Raw genomic sequence first — 18,991 nt, 5'->3', positions numbered from 1 at the left:
ATTTTCATTACCACAAACACAGTTGCATTCACTTTTATTGTTTGACGATAGGATTGCAAGATATAAATAAATAAAGATGATGCCCAGATGATTGTTTAAATCATCTGGGCGCACTGGCCCTTTTTCTTGAACTGATGCTGAACTCAGAGAAATAACACCCATCTCTTAATATAGTTTTGGCTTTGGGTTGTACAGCTGTGGTCGGTGGTTTTCGTGCACTCATCATGGGCATGAATGTCATAGTAATTTGGTGCTTTTAATGATTGATTTCCATGGTAGATTGTGCAGCATGCCTTATCTGATAGCCCTTTGTTGGTGTTGCTCCTGCATCATCATTATCATCATCACCACAAAGTCCAGCCTGTTTACCTATTGACTCATTATTGGTCATATTCAACTACAAACGATAGTTTCACTTTGCTAGCATAAAAAGGATTTGTTCGGCATTGCTCAGTGGATTGATTGGAACTCAGAATGACAACTGTAGATTTACAAGTTGGCAAGGTCTTTCTAAAGAAATGCAGAATGCAAGATTATCACTTCAAACATTTGTAAATACAGGTTATTCAAATGTGTCACCACCAAAGGTTTCTTTCAGAAGACAGCGTGACAAACTTGGACACAATTGGGTGTTCCAACAGGATGATGATCCCAAACACACATTAACATTTAATGTTTAACTAAGTTTAATGGCATTATGTTTCTGGACTAGTCTTCCCAAAACTCCAACCTTATTCCTGGTGAGAATGACTACAAGTCAGGTCCATGCCAGGAAGCCAACCAATTTTGACAAGAGTGCTCAAAAATTCACCCAGAATTTTCTCAGAAGCTTGTTGTTACCAAAAACATCTAGTCAAGATACAAGTTCATAAGGGATACTTACCCAGGGATTATCAGGGGTGTATGTATATACTTGAGCCTTTATGTATACTTTGGCCCTGTGTGGATTAGAGAAAACCCTAAGTAAAACTCAACTCATGCACCCAATTCTTCTTTTTTAAGTTAATAAAGATCTATATTGTACATTCATTCCACCCTGGGGGAAGAAATCTAAGAAATCATTACAAGTATGTGTTATCACAAAAAACTGTATTAAAAATGTCTTATCACAAACATGCCACAGAAATGTAACATTTTGTTAACATCCATGTGCATTTGTAAAGATTCACTTCTGGCAGCGTGTTTTGACCATTTAGAAACCTAATACGCTTGCATGTCCTCTCATATCAAATGTGCTTTCATTCATCCAGTTTGTTGTTACCAATCAGAGAGCATGCACACACACAACCACACTAAGTAAGAGGGTCATGTTGAGGTCCCCTGGATCTACATATCAGGCATGAAGTCAACCTATTTCAAGCTGTAATAACCACTTGGTAGTAAGTAGTTAAATACATAATTCTATTTAATTTATATTAAAAGCAGCCTACTAGGGTTTTCTTATGGTCACAAAGAGGTAAAATTAACTGAATTTAAGAAGCTAAAACTGAACAACTGTTCAGTCTGAACAGTGTGCAGCCACTGCAGGTTGTGTTACATACATGATTATGATAACATTCCCTCTGATTAGCTGAAGCACTTCACCTTTGCTGTTGTTTTACTGCCTTTTCTGTCCTGCACCTACTCAAAATCCAAGTCCAAAGATCACTGTGCTGTTTACACAAGCTCTGAGCTGTTAGGTGCAGGGGATCCCTGGTCTTCCTGTATGAACCTGAAACTTCTGGTGTAGGTGCGACTACAATGCTTCACCTGTTGTTCCTGTTGTCTTTTATCCTGGTGGAGGCCTCAGTTGAACTTCCTTTCTCTGTTTGGGACTAAACTGACACTTGGCTTTCCAGGCAATAGACAAAGGCCGGGATTTGCTTTATCAAAGACGTAAGTAAAAGGAGGGTTAAAATCTTTATCTTTTTCACTGTCTTCTTTATTCAAACACATTTATCTGTGTGTGAGGAGGACCCAGGGGACAAGAGAAGTTATATTGTTGTTTCAGGTATGTGACGAAGTTTCATTTGTTTTCAAACTCAGAAAATTATGATGCTATGATTTTTTTTTTTTTTTGGTCAGGAACCATCTCAGAATCTGAACCCTTTAAACCTGACATCATTCAGACTGATCGAATATTTTTGTGAGTGCAAGAAGAAGGATCAGTTGAAACATGCCAACGAATGAGTTGTTGCTTCCGCAGATTTTGTTTTTCCTTCTTGAGAAATTAGGTATCAATTGAAAAGTTAGGTAGTTAATTACTTTTTGTGCTGTTATGCATTTCATTGTCAACATTTTGTATTCTTTATGTCCCACTGATAAACATTTTTCCAGTAAAATTCTATAAAATTACAACACCTGCATATTATTATTGGTAGATTACTGGGCAAGTCAAATGGTCAAGGGTACATCTTTATCTTAATCTGTGTAGTAAGGGATTATTGCACCTTATGTTTAACTACAGTACCAAGAGTTTAAAAGGCCTCTGTATCTTTACAGCTTTGGAGCAAAGATAAATTGTGGGGAGGGGTGGAAATCTTGTCAAGTATGTGAATGTTATATGTCTGCCTATAGCTGGAGAGATATTTTTGGCTTTGTGAAAGCTCAGGATTATTATTTTTGGGATGTTTTGTCTTTCCCTCATCGCCATTTTAAAAGGTGTGCTGTACATATTAAATAGTTCCACCTTTTCTCTATTAATTTTTAAACATTAGATCGCAGTTCTAAACAAACATGACCTTCCAGGAATTAACTGGTTCCCTCTCACTCTTGCCTCACCTTTTGATATAGAAACCCATTTGGTTTGAAATGACTCACTAATTAGAACTGAAAAGTGGACTTTTTTCCAGGTTATAAAACATGGAGAACCTGAGTTAAAGATGGGAACTGTGCTGTCATACTTTGGACAGTTGTGCGGACATAGAAATAAGGAAGGTGAGATTAGATGCACGTAAACTTTGCTCTACTTTACTGCATTGTTCAGTTACTTTATGGCTGTCACAGTTTTAGTTTTATTTATTTTTGTGACATGCAGTGCACATTTCAGCTTTCAGCTCTGAAATGTTTGCAAAACTTAAATTTGAGTTTGTCTTTCCTCAGTACTGCTGTAACATACAGTAGCATAAACTCTCTCCTGCTCTGACTGCTTTACTCTCTCACAGAGAAGGAGAGATGCTTGCGGGCTAATGACAGCACTTTCAACCTATCTTTCCGCTATGCTGTAAGTATATAGACAAATGTTATCATGCCTATTCAGCAGATGACAAGAGAAGCTTTGGACACACCCTCAGCTCAATGCTTTGCTTGTTTGGATTTGATTACTCAACAACAACAAATGTCAAGTGTCACAAAGACAACTCTTTGCATTTACCACTCAATGAACATAAAGTTGTGTATATTTGCATGTTATGACTGAGATACAAAGCATCAGTTGTACATAAATTGTAGCTAAATAATAAAAAGTTTTGTTGAATAAATCTGAGTTGTAGGCAATTATTAGTGAAATCCTAGAAATCTTAGGATTTTTACTGTACCTTGTTGCTGTGTTACATGACTGATGTCAGTTGTTAAACTGACATCAGTCATGTAACTTTCCTCTGTCGATTTCTTTAACTTCAGAACAATGCCATCAAGACCTCCAAATACAACATCTTCACCTTCCTGCCACTTAATCTTTTTGAGCAGTTCAGGAGGCTCGCTAATGCCTACTTCCTCTTCCTGCTCATCCTTCAGGTAGACATGTTGTCAGAATGAATTGCATGCTTAAAAATAGTTATTTTATGCTGCAGATAGTTATGTGAATGCAAACACTAGCTTATAAAACAATCAGAGTTCAAACTCCACATTGAACACCATCTTTTTAAAATGTAATTTGATTTTAAAATTAGAAATGACACATATTTTCCTTCTTTATCAAATTATTTTTTTCAACACATTATTTAATGTAAACCATACACTGAAATGAGCTTTAAGGCTTTCAGTTTTCAGATTGTTAAAAGCTCAATTATCAATGTATTAAAACAGCATATGTAACTGTGTGTGTGTGTGTGTGTGTGTGTGTGTGTGTGTGTGTGTGTGTTGACAGTTGATCCCACAAATCTCCTCTCTGCCATGGTTCACCACAGCTGTCCCTTTGATATTGGTGCTGTCTATAACAGGAGTCAAAGATGCCAGTGACGATATAGTACGTTGAAATTGTTATTAGCAATAGAGAGATCCTGCTCATTATGAAAACCAAAAATAAGGAACTAATATCAGATTTGGAAGCAAACAGTATCTTTTTCTTGTGTCAACTGAGCAGAACAGACACAAATGTGATGGACAAGTCAATAACCGGAAGGTGGACGTCCTCATGGATGGCCAGTAAGTCTTTGGAAACCCAAATGAAAAAGAAAAGAATACCTTTTGTATGAAGAATTATGCTGTTTTGGATTCATTTCTGTGTTGTATGCCTTTGTTCCCTTCCCTGACAGACTCAAAAATGAAAAATGGATGAATGTTCAGGTCGGGAACATAGTCAAACTGGAGAATAATGAGTTCATCACAGTAAGTTTGGGGAGGCTATAGTAAAGATTTGAAGCAAGTGAAAGAAATTCATTTCAAAAGTAAGTTCCAAACTAAACTCAGTGCTTTTATTTCTTAGGCAGACCTTCTGTTGCTGTCTAGCAGTGAGCCCCTTAATTTAGTTTATGTGGAAACAGCTGAACTAGATGGGTAAGTGTGCTGTACTGTGGTGCTTGTATGCTAGGTTGACAACTAATGTCTAACACTGTCTTGGATTTTCCTTGGTCTCCCCCAGAGAAACCAATCTGAAGGTGAAACAGGCTCTGACTATAACTGGAGAGCTGGGAGACAACATTGAGGCACTCGCTGCCTTTAATGGTGAGAATCTCAATGAAACAACACACAGTCTGATTTTCAAAAGTGAAACCTGGTTCTGTCATTGGGAAATGTCAGAGGGGAGAAAAACAAACAGAGTGTTTAAGCTTCTACTGAGCGATTACATTTTCTCACATCTGTGTAGGTTTTCAGTCATCCAGGTCATGGTAGTCTAAGAATCTTGGAAAGAAAGCGACTGGGCTTCTTTACGTTTCTTGAAACTTAAGACGTCCAGTCGCTTTCTTTCCATGCATATCCTCATGTATTGCTTTTCTCTACCAATGTAAAAAGCAGATCCTGGGTTTTATTTATTTGTTGTTTGTTTGTTGCTTACTTGAATAGATCTGTTTACATACACTAGCCACTTCATTAGGTACACCTGCACACCTGCTAATTAATCTAATCAGCAAATCATTTTAACATGTGGACAGGGTTAAAATGATCTGCAGAAGTTCAAACTGGCTATCAAATTAGGTAGAATGTAGATTAAAGGGACTTTGAACGTCACATGGTTGCTGGCGCCAGATGAGTCTGAGTATTTCAGAAACTGATGACCTGCTGGGATTAACCCACATCTGTAAGGTTTCCAGAGAATGGTCCACAAAAGAGAAGACATCCAGTGAGCAGCCGTTCTCTAGGTGAAAATCCCTTGTTGATACCAGAGGTCGGAGGAGACTACACAGACTGCTTCGAGCTGTCCTCTAACTATCCTGTGAACTGTTTAGAATTATTTGCTGACACTGATTTCTGTTTCTCAGGTGAAGTGCGATGTGAACCTCCCAATAACCGTCTAGACAAGTTCAAAGGGACTCTGACTTTGAACGGAGAAAGATATGCCTTGAACAACGACAAAGTGCTGCTCAGAGGCTGTACTCTCAGGAACACTGAGTGGTGCTTCGGTCTGGTCATCTTTGGAGGTACACTGTGCACTGCAACTGTGTACAACTTGAGTGATTCTTTTTGGTCTAGTTTTTATTGTTTTCTCTGATAATAATGTTTGAAGTTGTACATAAGAGACTAGAGCAGGAAGGAGATGCAGCGAAGGTGTGCAGAAGAAAATCTGACACTAATAATCCTTTCCAGGTCCTGACACTAAACTGATGCAGAACAGCGGGAAGTCAATATTCAAACGGACAAGCATTGATCACCTGATGAATATCCTGGTGTTATGTGTGAGTTTACACAAGCACAAATACAAAGAAAGTCACACAAAGTCTCAGCTTATAGATATAGAACTTAAAGACAGTGATTTGTTTTTCACCTGAGTGACAAGAGTAATATTGTTTGAATAATCAAGAAGTCTGATGTTTTTATTCCATCAGATCTTTGGTTTCCTGGCATCTATGTGCTCCATTTTGACCATTGGCAATGCAATCTGGGAAACAAATGAGGGCTCTGTGTTCACTATGTTTCTTCCTCGTGAACCGGGCATTGATGCTCCTCTCTCATCATTCCTCATCTTCTGGTCTTATGTCATTGTCCTTAACACAGTGGTACCAATTTCACTCTACGTCAGGTAAGTAAAAATGATTAAACCAAAAAACAACCAAAGTTGGTTTGAACACTTGAGACTTGTGCTAATATGTATCACATTTTGAAATTTTACCAATTTGTGCTACATTGTTAGCGTGGAGTTCATTCGTCTGGGAAACAGCTTCTTAATAGACTGGGACAGGAAGATGTACTATCCTAAGAATGATACTCCAGCTCAGGCAAGAACCACCACACTCAATGAGGAGCTAGGCCAGATTAAATACATCTTCAGTGACAAGACTGGCACTCTGACACAGAACATCATGACTTTCAACAAGTGCTCCATTAATGGAAAAGCTTACGGTGAGCAGCTTTGCTTTTGTAAAAAGTTGTCACAGAGGCAAATGGAAACATGAACATTGTTTAAATGATTCATTTTACAGTATATTTATCTTATATTCAGGAGACCTCTATGACTTCTCTGGAGAAAGAGTGGAAATTACAGAGGTGAGAGGAAAATGCATGATTGTGTAGCTTATTTAAAGAAAGTATTGATCCAACTTTGTTGTTTTGGCTTTTCTTGCAGAGGACAGAGAGAGTGGACTTCTCCTGGAACAATCTGGCTGATCCAAAGTTCAGCTTTCATGACCACAGACTGGTGGAGATGGTGAGAAGTGGAAACCCTGAGACTCAGGAGTTCTTCCGCTTGTTATCCCTGTGTCACACTGTTATGCCTGAGGAAAAGAAAGAGGGTGAGGGGTCCCCTAAAAGACATCTTCATTTCATTTACATTTCAGGAGAATTTCGAAATATTCTTGGAGTCTATCTAAAAACTCCAAATTCAGTGCAATAAAAGACATACAGGTACATGGAAATGTGCTCCACCATGCAAATGTTCAAATTTTACCCTTATATGCCAATTAAATTGTCATCTCTGTTTTACCTGGTAGGAGAGCTCAATTATCAGGCTCAGTCACCTGATGAAGGCGCTCTGGTGACTGCTGCAAGAAACTTTGGATTTGTGTTCCGATCACGCACACCAGAAACCATCACAGTAGTAGAGATGGGCAAACAAGTCATCTATGAACTTCTGGCCATTCTGGACTTCAGTAATGTGAGGAAGAGGATGTCAGTGATAGGTGAGATAAGGTGTCAACCATACTTATTTTGGCCATACTTCGTATATTCAGAAGATAGACAATTTCTTTTTCTGCATGCATTACGTCAAACTTTCTAACTTTCCCTGTCACTTCCAGTGCGCAGCCCAGAGGGGAAGCTGACTCTATACTGCAAAGGTGCAGACACCATGATCTTTGAAAGACTGCACCCCTCCTGTAACAAACTGATGGAAGTAACCACTAACCACCTCAATGTGAGTGATCCAAAGCATATAAAAGTAGCTTGAAGCTAAAATCAATGAAATTTTAATATAATTAATGTAATTTAACATTCGACTTCTTTCGATTATCAAACAAAAACAGGAGTATGCAGGTGATGGCCTCCGTACACTTGCTCTGGCATATAAGGACTTAGACAAGACCTACATGATAGATTGGAAACATCGCCAACATGAGGCCAGTGTTGCCATGGAGGGACGTGAAGAAAAACTTGATGAACTTTATGAAGAGATAGAGAAAGATATGATGGTTAGTACATGTGCTGAAAACTTTGTCACATCGCTAGATCATCTGACAGACCAATTTGCTGCTTGATGACCTACTGATAGTTTTCCAGAAATTATACGTACCAGGGATGTCAAGTTAATTTTACATCGGGGGGAAATATAGCCCAATTTCATCTTAAATGGGCTGGACCAGTCAAACTCTGCTTGTCTCCAGTCAATGTTAATAAGTTTAACTATACATTTTACCTTGAGATATCTTACAATAAAAAAAGAAGTTCAATTTCAACACCTCAGATTTTCTTACATGATTGTGGCGGGGTGTGGTTTGCGATACTGCTGCAGGGACGATTGACCCACCTGCGTGGCATCTGCAATCACGCCTAGCCGGCTTAAAAGTTAGGAGTTCTGGTAAATGCTGTTGTTTTTGTGGTAATGTTGAGCTGGCAGCAGGAGAGCTGCAGCTCAGTGTGTGTTTGCACAGCAACCGTGTGAGTGTTAATAAAGTATGCTGAAGATCATGTTCATGCCATCGGGTCTGCCATGGTCATTTACAATGATAAGAAATGCTTCTGTAGTAAATGAAAGAAATCTATCAGCATAAATCTTTGAGCTTAAATTGTAAGACGTGAATGTGTAAAGGTACAGAAGAATTCTGGTGGTTTGTTTTCCCAGAATGTCCTCCAGAATGCCATCCTTTTCATCCTTTTTCCAAAGTTGTTTCCAGATTAAAGTATTTGCCAGGTTGATCCTGGCACCTGGGTTCGTTTGACACCCCAGCTTTAGATTGTGCACTAATGTTACAGCGAAACCAGCATAATTTGTCATAAATGTATAAATCACAACTACATCTGTGGCTTTAGCTGTTGGGAGCGACAGCTGTGGAGGACAAGTTGCAAGATGGTGTACCACAGACCATTGAGCAACTGGCTAAAGCTGACATCAAAATCTGGGTGTTAACTGGAGATAAGCAAGGTCAGTGTCACTTTATGTTTCTTCTTATTTAAGCTTTTTTTGTAGATTTAAGATTTATTGATTGAAAATTATTTTACTGTTCAACAGAGACAGCAGAGAACATTGGCTATTCCTGTAACATACTAAGAGGGGAGATGAAGGATGTCTTTGTTGTCTCAGCCAACACTGCTGAAGGAGTCAAAGAGGAGCTACAGTGAGTCGGTTAGAAACAGATAAGGATCAACTGTCAATCAGAGGCATTTTCATCATACAATTAATGATGCAATTTGTCAGTTTATGAATTTCAGTAAACTTAAATTAACTAGAACAGCACGAACAGGAACTCAACCATTTGAGGCTTGATTCATTAAGTTACTTTTCCTACAGCTGTAAGATAAATTTGTAGCTGTTGTTTTACAATATTTGTTTGTACAGTTTTCTCAGACAGGCATGAACATTTTCACACTTCTCTCTTGTTTCAAGTTCAAACCTTCATAGAAAAATAAGTCCATTATAATAGAATGAAACCGGTGCAAAACGTTTCGTCGACATTGTTGTGTTTGTCGGGGAGAAAATGTACAAACAAACACTACAAATTTGACAAGCTGAACGCATTCTTTACTGTACAGGAGGCACGAGATTGATTGACAGTGGTCTACAGCCAATCAGGATGCACAACACAACGTGCTGTTTAAAGAAACAAACAAACAAAAAAAAAAACAAAAAAAAAAACCACCATGCAAAATTGCACAAAAAAAATCTGCGAAACAGTGAGGCCACGAAAAGTGAACCGCGTTATAGCGAGGGACCACTGTATATCAGAATTTGCTGCTTTACTTAGGGGCAGATCTAGAGAAATTTTCTTAGGGTGGCATGAGGGTGGAAAAGAAATCAAATAGGGTGGCAAAATCAAAGTCTTTTTTTTTCTCCACACACATATGCAGGTGGTTACACATGGTTAAAATGATTTAAATGCAGTAAGTATACATGTTTTTCATATAAATATAGTCTATAACTTAATTAGTGTCTGTATCCCACATAATTAAACACTTTAGTTACATAAAACATGTGAGTTTTGATTCTATGTACTGTATAGCCTGTATAATAAATAAATATGTAGCCCAATAAGTATAAAATCCAGAAATCTACACAACATGGGGCGGTTCATTTATAAACACAAGTCTAACTTAAGTTTCACACTGTTTTTTGTTAGAAAACAATCACATTGTTACAGCTTAAATTACACCAAATGTCAGAAATCTGCGCTGTCATAAACAAAAATTTAAACCTAATTTTCCATGATTTGTTGGATTAACACACTGAGGTCTGAAATACAACCGGTCATTTTTGAGTCCTTTTGAGTTTACATTTGTATTTCACCCTCAAATTGTTTCATTTTATTTTTTCCCCTTGCCTTGTTTGGTATCAGTCTTTTCAGCTCAACTGAGTTTAGTTGTTTTCTCACTGACGTACTGCATTAGTATTACTGATCTGAAATCACAAAAAGAACTTAAAATCCTAGTGTGGCGGACCACCAGGTGGCTCCACTCACACCCAAGTTGAAGGGAAGTGCTGGGGTGGAGATTTTGGCGCTTACTGTATGTGAAGTTCTGAGAGTCAGTTAATAAAGTTGGAGTGAGACACTGAGACCTCTCCTGTCGTTATTACATACCTCCACACTAGTAGTATTTTTTTACTGTAAAAAAAACACAGATATGTTGAGCAAATTTTTATAACTTGAAATGCAAATATAAATTGTACATTTTATAAACATATACAACTATTTATCTAATAATGCAGCCAATACACCTGCCTTTTTTTTTTCATTTTGTACAACCATTTAAAAATATTACTAAAACTAAAATGAGAGAACAATCAGGTGTCGCAAATTATGTGTGTCAGTAAAAAAAATGTTTTTCCACCAGAAGACAGAGGAGAACAGCACAGGGATAAACCTGCAGGCCTGACAACAGGAGGTGTATCACTCCGCTGGTTTCTACTTAGTGACAGTGTTTACAATGCAATATGCCTTTGTGACATTCATTAGTGCCCTCACTGGCACACAAAACAAAACAACAACTACACAACAGAACAACTACACAAGACAACACAACACACTAACTATACACTCCACACTAAACGTCACAAATCTCCCACATCTAAACTCTCTCTCTCGCACACACTCGCTCGCTCTGTCTCGCTGCCATTACCGTCACTTCCAAAACTTTTCCCTCTCCCTAAACAACCAAAACCCACCTGTTGACTTTTTTTAAAATTGGTCGACATGGTACATTTTTCCACCGACACGAAAGAGGTGGCTTTTTTTTTCTTTCTTTACTGTTTTTGCGCTGTCCTTAGAAAACACTTTAACAAAAACCACATACACATAGAAAAAAACGTGGCTTATATATATTATCATAACTCTGGATTTACTGGGCTGTAATTAAACTTTAAAAACTTTCAATATGGGCTGAAATAGAGACTCAGCGTGGCTGCAGCTTGTTGCTGTGTCTGTTTAAATCAGTCATGTGATTTGGAGGTGCAGCGTGTCCGTGGACCACAGAGGGTTAATAACACTCACCATCATTCCATTTCCAGAGTGTAACATCCAACCACCTGTGTGAAATCTGAAATTCCCATGGTGTTGTTGAAAATAGTGATGCACGAATCATGAACGAATCGTTCAATACTCGAGAATCACTTCACTGACTCATGAATCATGATTCACATGCCCAACTGACTCACTGACTCATCCCTGTTGCTGTTAGCAAACTAATTTCATTAGTAGAAATATATCTAGCTTATAATTAAAATTGTGGAAAAAAACACAACATCCAGTATCTTAACAAAAATATTTCTGCTCTGAACTGGGTAGCATCGCTCTGCTAACATGCTAACAGCACATTTGAGCTACTCACCCCCTCCTTTACTGTGTGAATCTTAGCGTAAGCGAATCACTCAGCACTCACTAACCCTACGGTGGCCCCTAGAGACAAAGCACGTACAAACTCCAAAACACTTGCAAACTCCAAAGCACATGCAAACTCCAAAACACATGCAAATTCCAAAACACTTGCAAACTAAAAAACACATGCAAACTCCAAAACACGTACAAACTCCAAAACACGTACAAAATCCAAAACACTTGCAAACTAAAAAACACGTACAAACTCCAAAACACTTGCAAACTAAAAAACACATGCAAACTCCAAAACACGTACAAACTCCAAAACACTTGCAAAATCCAAAACACTTGCAAACTAAAAAACACGTACAAACTCCAAAACACTTGCAAAATCCAAAACACTTGCAAACTCAAAAACACTTGCAAACTCCAAAACACAACGGAAGTGCTCCAGGACGCTAGGGGCAGTGTTGAGCTCGATTTGCAAAATAAACGGCAAGTTTGTCTGTATGGGACGGTCTAGACTCATTAAAATTCGATTCAGTAAAAAGAATAAATTTTACCATCACTAGTTCAAAATGTGCTCTGGCACAATCGCAAGCATCGCTTGCTAAATCAAGAAAAAAGCCGGTCCTGCTATGGGCTGAACCATTTGTTAATGGTGGAGGGGGGTAACACTATGCAATATATTCAGTTTTAGCATTTATATTCACCGTTGACTGTAACTACGCTCAAAATGTTAATGCTATCTTATTTTAATAAACAACACTGTCATATGCAAAACTGGGGTGGCACTTGGGGTGGCAAGGGATAATTTCATGCTACCCCTCTGTAAATTCTGTATAACTCATCACAACCATTAAAACCAAAGCTCGACATCCATGCCATGGTTGTGGTTACTAGGTTGGGATTGAACATTCCTACCATCATCTATGTTCCTCCACGGTGGGTAGTAATGTGAAAAATTAAGATTGTGGTTACAAGGAATGGGAATAAGCTACTTCTGAAGGGTGTATGGGTTCAGACTTCTTGTTAGGATGCTGTGGGGGAGATTCAGAACAGCTGGCTTGGCAATACCTCCTTGTGCACTTACAAGAGGTAGAAGATGTGGCCATTGTAAGGGAGGTTTTGGCATGTCTACTTAGACTACTGTCGCTGATAAGTGCCAAAATGGATGAGTGGTTTGATTGATGACTGAATACAAGTACAGTCAAACCAAAGTCATCCTCAGCGTTGTGCATGTTTGATTGAATTAAAAATAAAATAATAATTGTATAAATGGAAACACAATGTGTGCAAATACAGTCCGTCTCAAAAGGTTGGTTTAGATATTTTTGACACTCTTTTTAATGGAGAAGAGAGGCCACTAAAGGCAAAATGTGTCTAAAATCGGCAATTAAGAGGATAGGAAATATTTTTTAAAATTAAACACTGTTAGCCTGTTAATCTTTAGGCTCATCTTATATCTTCATTGTTGTCTATAAGAAAAATATAGTTAACAAATGAATTGTGAACTTTTTATGAGGTCATGTTTTCTGTCCTCATGTTTTCAGGAATGCACGACGAAAAATGTGTCCTGAAGCAGCAGAGGAGCCATCTGTGTTTAAATCTCGAGTAGGCCTGTTTTGGCTTAAAAAGACAGAGACTATGCAGGATGAGAAGGTGGATGGAGATTATGGACTAATTATAAATGGGCACAGTCTGGTAAGATTTTTTTTTCTTTTCTTTTTAGCAATATTACTATTGTCAGCAAATGCTGAAAATCCCCTGCTAGTTGACCTGTAGAGGTCACACTGTGTGATCAGAAAATACATATTGGTTTTTTTTTTTTAAAGTCCGATTCTCTTATGTTTCTTAAACTTAGAGATGAATGTAGAAATGAATGGAATTCTCTTGAGGTTTTAAGGTTGCACTACAGAATCTTGACAGATGACCTAACTCCATCAATTCTTTCCTTCATCATCAGGCTTTTGCACTGGAGAAGAACTTGAGGTTGGAGCTGCTGAGGACAGCATGCATGTGTCAGACAGTGATTTGCTGCAGGGTCACTCCTTTGCAGAAGGCCCAAGTGGTTCAGCTGGTCAAGAAATACAAGCAGGCTGTCACTCTTGCTATTGGGGATGGAGCCAATGATGTCAGCATGATAAAGGGTAACCTGTGAAGTCACCAATATACAGAGCTGTATTTTCATTACAACTATCCAGCTGGGAAATATATAGCTGATATTGTGTATTTTATTGTGTATTTTATTTGCTTCCTTTTCTGCCTGCCAGTTGCTCATATTGGTGTAGGTATCAGTGGGCAGGAAGGCATGCAGGCAGTGCTGTCCAGCGACTATTCCTTTGCCCAGTTCCGTTACCTTCAGCGCCTCCTGCTGGTGCATGGCCGCTGGTCCTACATCCGCATGTGCAAGTTCCTTGGATATTTCTTTTACAAGAACTTCACTTTTACGCTTGTCCAATTCTGGTACGCCTTCTTTTGTGGTTTTTCTGCACAGGTGAGATATATGTATTGTAACTATACTATAATGTAATTTAAGTAGCTTTTGTAATGGGACATAAAGTGTTTATCAATCTCAATGAGAGAAATGCAAAAAAGTTTCAAATGATGCAGGACAAATGAAACAAATAACTTGATTCACATTCACCTTTTCTTTATGTTGTACTTAAATGTTCATTGTGGTTGTTCACAGACTGTTTATGAGGACTGGTTCATCACCTTCTACAATATGGTTTACACAGCTCTTCCAGTCCTTGGCATGTGTCTGTTTGACCAGGTATGTAGATTACAATTAACTATCAGTTTTTGGTTGACTTACATAAACCAGATCTCATACTCAGGTCTCTGTGTCCACTGAGCTTTCTCATCTCTTTCACTAAAACTTGTTTTGTGCAGGATGTAAATGACCGTTGGAGTTTATACCATCCTCAGCTCTACGCTCCAGGCCAGAAGAACCAATACTTCAATAAGAAAGCTTTTGTGAGCTGTGTAATGCACAGCTGCTACAGTTCCTTAATCCTCTTTTTTATTCCATGGGCTTCCATGCATGACACAGTCAGAGATGATGGAAAAGAGATTGCTGACTATCAGTCTTTTGCTTTATTGGCACAGACTTGTCTGCTCATTGTGGTGTACACACAGGTGAGAAATACAGCTCTCGTTACCAGAGGCATGCTTGGAAATGACATATTTATTGTGAAAACATAGAGAATCACAAAACTTTGCCACATTATTTGTCCTCCAGTTTTTTTTCAGTGAACTGCACTGCTTTGAGAAAAAATTGCATTTAACGGTTTTATTTATGCATTTCTATACCATAAATCCATGTGCACTCATTAGATACTTTATTAGGTGCACGCGGTTATTATCACTTTGGGCCTTTTTTGCCTGCAGAACTGCTCATTTTCATTATGGCAAATTTTCAAAAAAAGCCTGAAGTATTGATACAAATGTTGATTCTGACCCTACCATCTAAATGTTACTGAGATTTATGATACCAGGCAATGCTTTTGTTCTTCTGTATGCCATGGTTGCCATGTTGCTTTCCTATCATCTTGAAGCATTTTGTCAATTCTCCTCTGGCATCAACAATCTTTGCCCAGAGAACTGCTGCTCACTGGATGGTTTCTCTTATAGAACTATTCCTTGTAAACCCTAGAGATAATTGTGTGGGAAAATGCCAGTAGATCAGCAATTTCTGAAATACCCAATCTAGCACGCAAAACCACACCACATTCAAAGTAACTTAATTAGCTTTTTTACCTCCCTGATGCTTAGTCTAAACTCCAGCAGGTAGTATTGACCACGTGTACATGTTCAAAAGCATTGAGTTCCTGCCATTTGATTGGCTGGTTAATAAACAGTTGAACCGAGGGTACCTAACAAAGAGGCTACTTAGTCTACAGACTAATCTGCTGTAACAGAAACATTTCCATTCTATGTCAGTCTCTAAATTTGAGTTTATGTAAAGAAATAAGTACACAGGACATTAATAATGATAAAAGTAAATACTTTTCAGCTGTGTCTTGACACCTATTACTGGACAGCAGTGAACCATTTTTTTGTGTGGGGAAGCATGGTGGCCTACTTTTCCATCACATTAACCATGTGCAGCAATGGCATGTTTTATATGTTCACGTCTTCTTTCCCCTTCATTGGTAAGTACATTTACTATATTTAGTATGTTTGCCACTTTAATGTTAATTTAATGAAGTTATCAAGTTTTTTTCTATTCTAAAATATTGGTACTTTAAAGGAGACATGAGTACATTAAAACAGGGTTATGCGAACTAGCATTTAGACAAAAAAGGTTAGATTTGTGCTGGCTGTATCCTGGGATTGTGTATTTAAATTTCATCATCCATTTTTGCAGTTTGTGAAGTTACTTTCTTATATACTGTAATACTGTAACATTATGTGATTCTGACATTATTGGATTTCAGGCACAACAAGAAACTCTCTGAACCAGCCTAATGTGTGGCTCACCATATTCCTGACATTCGTTCTCTGTATCCTGCCTGTTGTTGCTTTCCGCTTCATATTTATACAGCTTCGTCCTACCATTAATGATAAGGTAAAAAAACACTTGGGGCAGCATGTAAAAGCATCTTGTCTTCTATTAACCCTTTTGTCTTGTACACCAGAAAGTAGCGTATCCATAGTGAAAAGTCTACATTTAAAAAAAATTAAAATCCCTTGTTTCTTTTTTCTAGGTGAGGTATAAGATGCGTACAGAGGAGTTGCCTGTACCGGCACCTCGTCGCTTACGGAGAAGGCGTAGTACTCGGTCAGGTTACGCCTTCTCTCACTCCCAGGGCTACGGTGATCTAGTAACATCTAGAAAATTCCTGATGAAACGCTCCACCAAGAGAACTCCTCTGTTCACCCAGACAGACTCTTCCATATTTCAAAATCAGCCACAGCACTACCGCACTATTGCTGAGGAAGCTGAGGAGTCACAGGGTCACAGTCCCTAAAACCGAAGCAGACAGGGACTGAAACACAGACAGTATTTTATTTTCCTAACACTGGAGTCAACCTGGCACTGAAGAAAAGATGGTGTCTTATAATGTGTGAATGTTGATATCTCTGTGAAAATGTTGTTTGCCTCAGAATGGTTGTTTTTATTTTTGTACTTATTAAGTACAATTTTCATATTGTGCAACTTGAATTATTACTGGCCAGTTTCTAAAGCACACTTGAAGATTTTGCAAAGATGTTCTACCCTGGTTTTAGTTAATTTCATTACAAATACAATTGGCTTGTGGATTAGGATAAAAAAAGGTAGATGTAGTTTGTTTTGTTTACTTTTTCTTAGTTTTGAAATAGGTTTTCAAACTAGATAGCTGAGAAATTACAAATATAGGAAGTTTTATTGATTTTTAATACAAAGTATATACTAAAAAGGTGTGTGTAGGCAGTGATCTTGAATACTGTACTATACATTATATATAGTTTAGTATAGTTTATACACTGTAGTTATTTACATGAGGATTATTATTATACTGTGTTAATAATTTAACATTCAGTCCTTCATGAATGTATAACTTAACCTGGCACCACTACAGTCACATTGTTCACAGCGGACAGCCAGTTATTAGTCTTATCTCTGTAACTGTTTTTTTTTTTTTGCCTTTTCATAACCTTATTTTTAAAAGAGAAAACCAGAATAAAATGTGTTTAAATATTTAGCAAGGAACTGAATTCTGGAAGAGGGGATTGGTATAAAAAGCAGATATCTAATTTTCTAATCCAGGCTTCAAGCAGATGTGGATTATAGTCAATAACAGTTGTTAAATCATTGGACCATGGTTCAGGATGGCTGTATTAATTTTCTTCATCATGTTAAGACTTTGCTCAGACTCTCTGAGTAATAAATTGCTTTTTCTAGTTCCAGCTGATCATCAGCAGTCAGTTGAGCTGTAATTTATTTGTTTATGGAAAAACACAGTAGTGTATGTGTGAGCTTCCTCTTTGTTGACACTCTACACAGTAAAAGCAGTTAATGACACACAAGGATTGTGAACTCTGAACTCATACACTGTTTTCACACTGTGTTGATTAATAAAGCCCTTCAAAATTGACTCTTTCACTTTGCTGTCTTTTATTGACTTAATCAATCGAGACCAAAACATTTCCGCAGCTGGAGATGTTGAAAATGTTGTTATAGTTCCTGACTGTATCCCTCAACAGGCCAAGGTTTCCTTTCATCGGTTACATGAATTTGACAACAGCTTTATTTCACTAGTTTCTCGACTTTTTGTTGAACTTATTTATTTACTTCTATCTGTCCCATCCTGCTGAATTTACTTATGTGTACTTCAGTCACACACTATGCAATGAATAATTAATTCTGTTTCAAAGACAACATGAACCAAGACAGAAATTCTTTGAAATAAATGTGTGGTTTTATCAACTTATCAGGAAGTGTTGAATCACAAAGCTCAGACTTGTGGATCAATCTGTTTTCATTGTTGCATTGTATCTACACATTTAGACCAGATTAGAACAGTTGATGCCCTCAGTAAAAGAACTGGTCCCTCAGTTTTATTCTCATTACTGCTCACTGTGGATAATGCCTCAGCAGTTCCTCGACTTCTAATGGGACACAGACCAGATGCCTTCTTTGTTAAGGATCAGCAAGCTCCAAGTTGGTGGCAATTAAAAGTATGCTTATCAAAACTGAAGCTCTGTCAAATGATAAAGAAGTTTAAAAAGAGGTGTAAGGATGTGGTCTTTATATGTATAAATTAGAGGAAAATGTTTGAATTTAGTTGTTATCTCATATTTTTCCAGATTTTGCCACAAACATTCAAAAAATGGACTTGTTGCTGATGTGTGGATGTAAAGTTATGTAGTATGAAAAGTATGTATGATAATAGGTTAGTTTGTTCATAGCACTAGGTGTTTATATCCCTTTGTTGCATGTGAGAAATCTGCAGCTTAAACTCTATGGAGCAGTCCGCTTGTGACACTTTTCTGGGTTGTCGAGTGGGTGCAAGGGAATCCCTTCTTCAAGATTTCACTGATAGGCACACAGTATCTCCAGAACGTTCCAGACATCCGGCAAATGTTATGCTCTTTTCACAGTTGAGGCCCAATTAGAGTTCTTTTTTTTTTTTTGAGTCAGAGCCACTGACTAACATTCCCACTCCCAGAAAAGCTCTGATGACATGTGT

At 37.9% G+C, this 18,991-nt stretch overlaps 1 protein-coding gene across 2 annotated transcripts; it reads left to right on the top strand.

Annotated features, from left to right (window-relative positions):
- Nucleotides 1-1,190: 1,190 nt before the first annotated feature.
- LOC309709895 (phospholipid-transporting ATPase ID-like) lies at nt 1,191-17,896 on the top strand. Of its 2 annotated transcripts, none has more exons than XM_082538835.1 (28): nt 1,191-1,875; nt 2,832-2,916; nt 3,144-3,202; nt 3,601-3,714; nt 4,067-4,165; nt 4,283-4,344; nt 4,455-4,527; nt 4,625-4,695; nt 4,781-4,863; nt 5,619-5,777; nt 5,944-6,032; nt 6,183-6,376; nt 6,488-6,696; nt 6,797-6,840; nt 6,920-7,085; nt 7,284-7,472; nt 7,590-7,705; nt 7,815-7,979; nt 8,818-8,929; nt 9,017-9,122; nt 13,367-13,517; nt 13,780-13,963; nt 14,087-14,310; nt 14,506-14,589; nt 14,709-14,954; nt 15,832-15,970; nt 16,256-16,386; nt 16,526-17,896. In XM_082538835.1, exons 2-28 carry the CDS (start codon nt 2,862-2,864, stop codon nt 16,787-16,789), a joined length of 3,588 nt encoding a protein of 1,195 aa, XP_082394961.1. In that variant the 5' UTR covers nt 1,191-1,875; nt 2,832-2,861; the 3' UTR covers nt 16,790-17,896. The 2 variants fall into 2 exon arrangements, with proteins under 2 accessions (XP_082394961.1, XP_082394962.1); XM_082538836.1 differs by having other exon boundaries at nt 1,191-2,125.
- The last annotated feature ends 1,095 nt before the right edge of the window (nt 17,897-18,991 follow it).

Source organism: Aulonocara stuartgranti (assembly GCF_965226115.1).
Source record: "Aulonocara stuartgranti genome assembly, chromosome: 7".
Classification (NCBI taxonomy): Eukaryota; Metazoa; Chordata; class Actinopteri; order Cichliformes; family Cichlidae; genus Aulonocara; species Aulonocara stuartgranti.
Note: the sequence above shows the minus strand (reverse complement) of the source record. Positions and strands in the feature narration are given on the sequence as shown.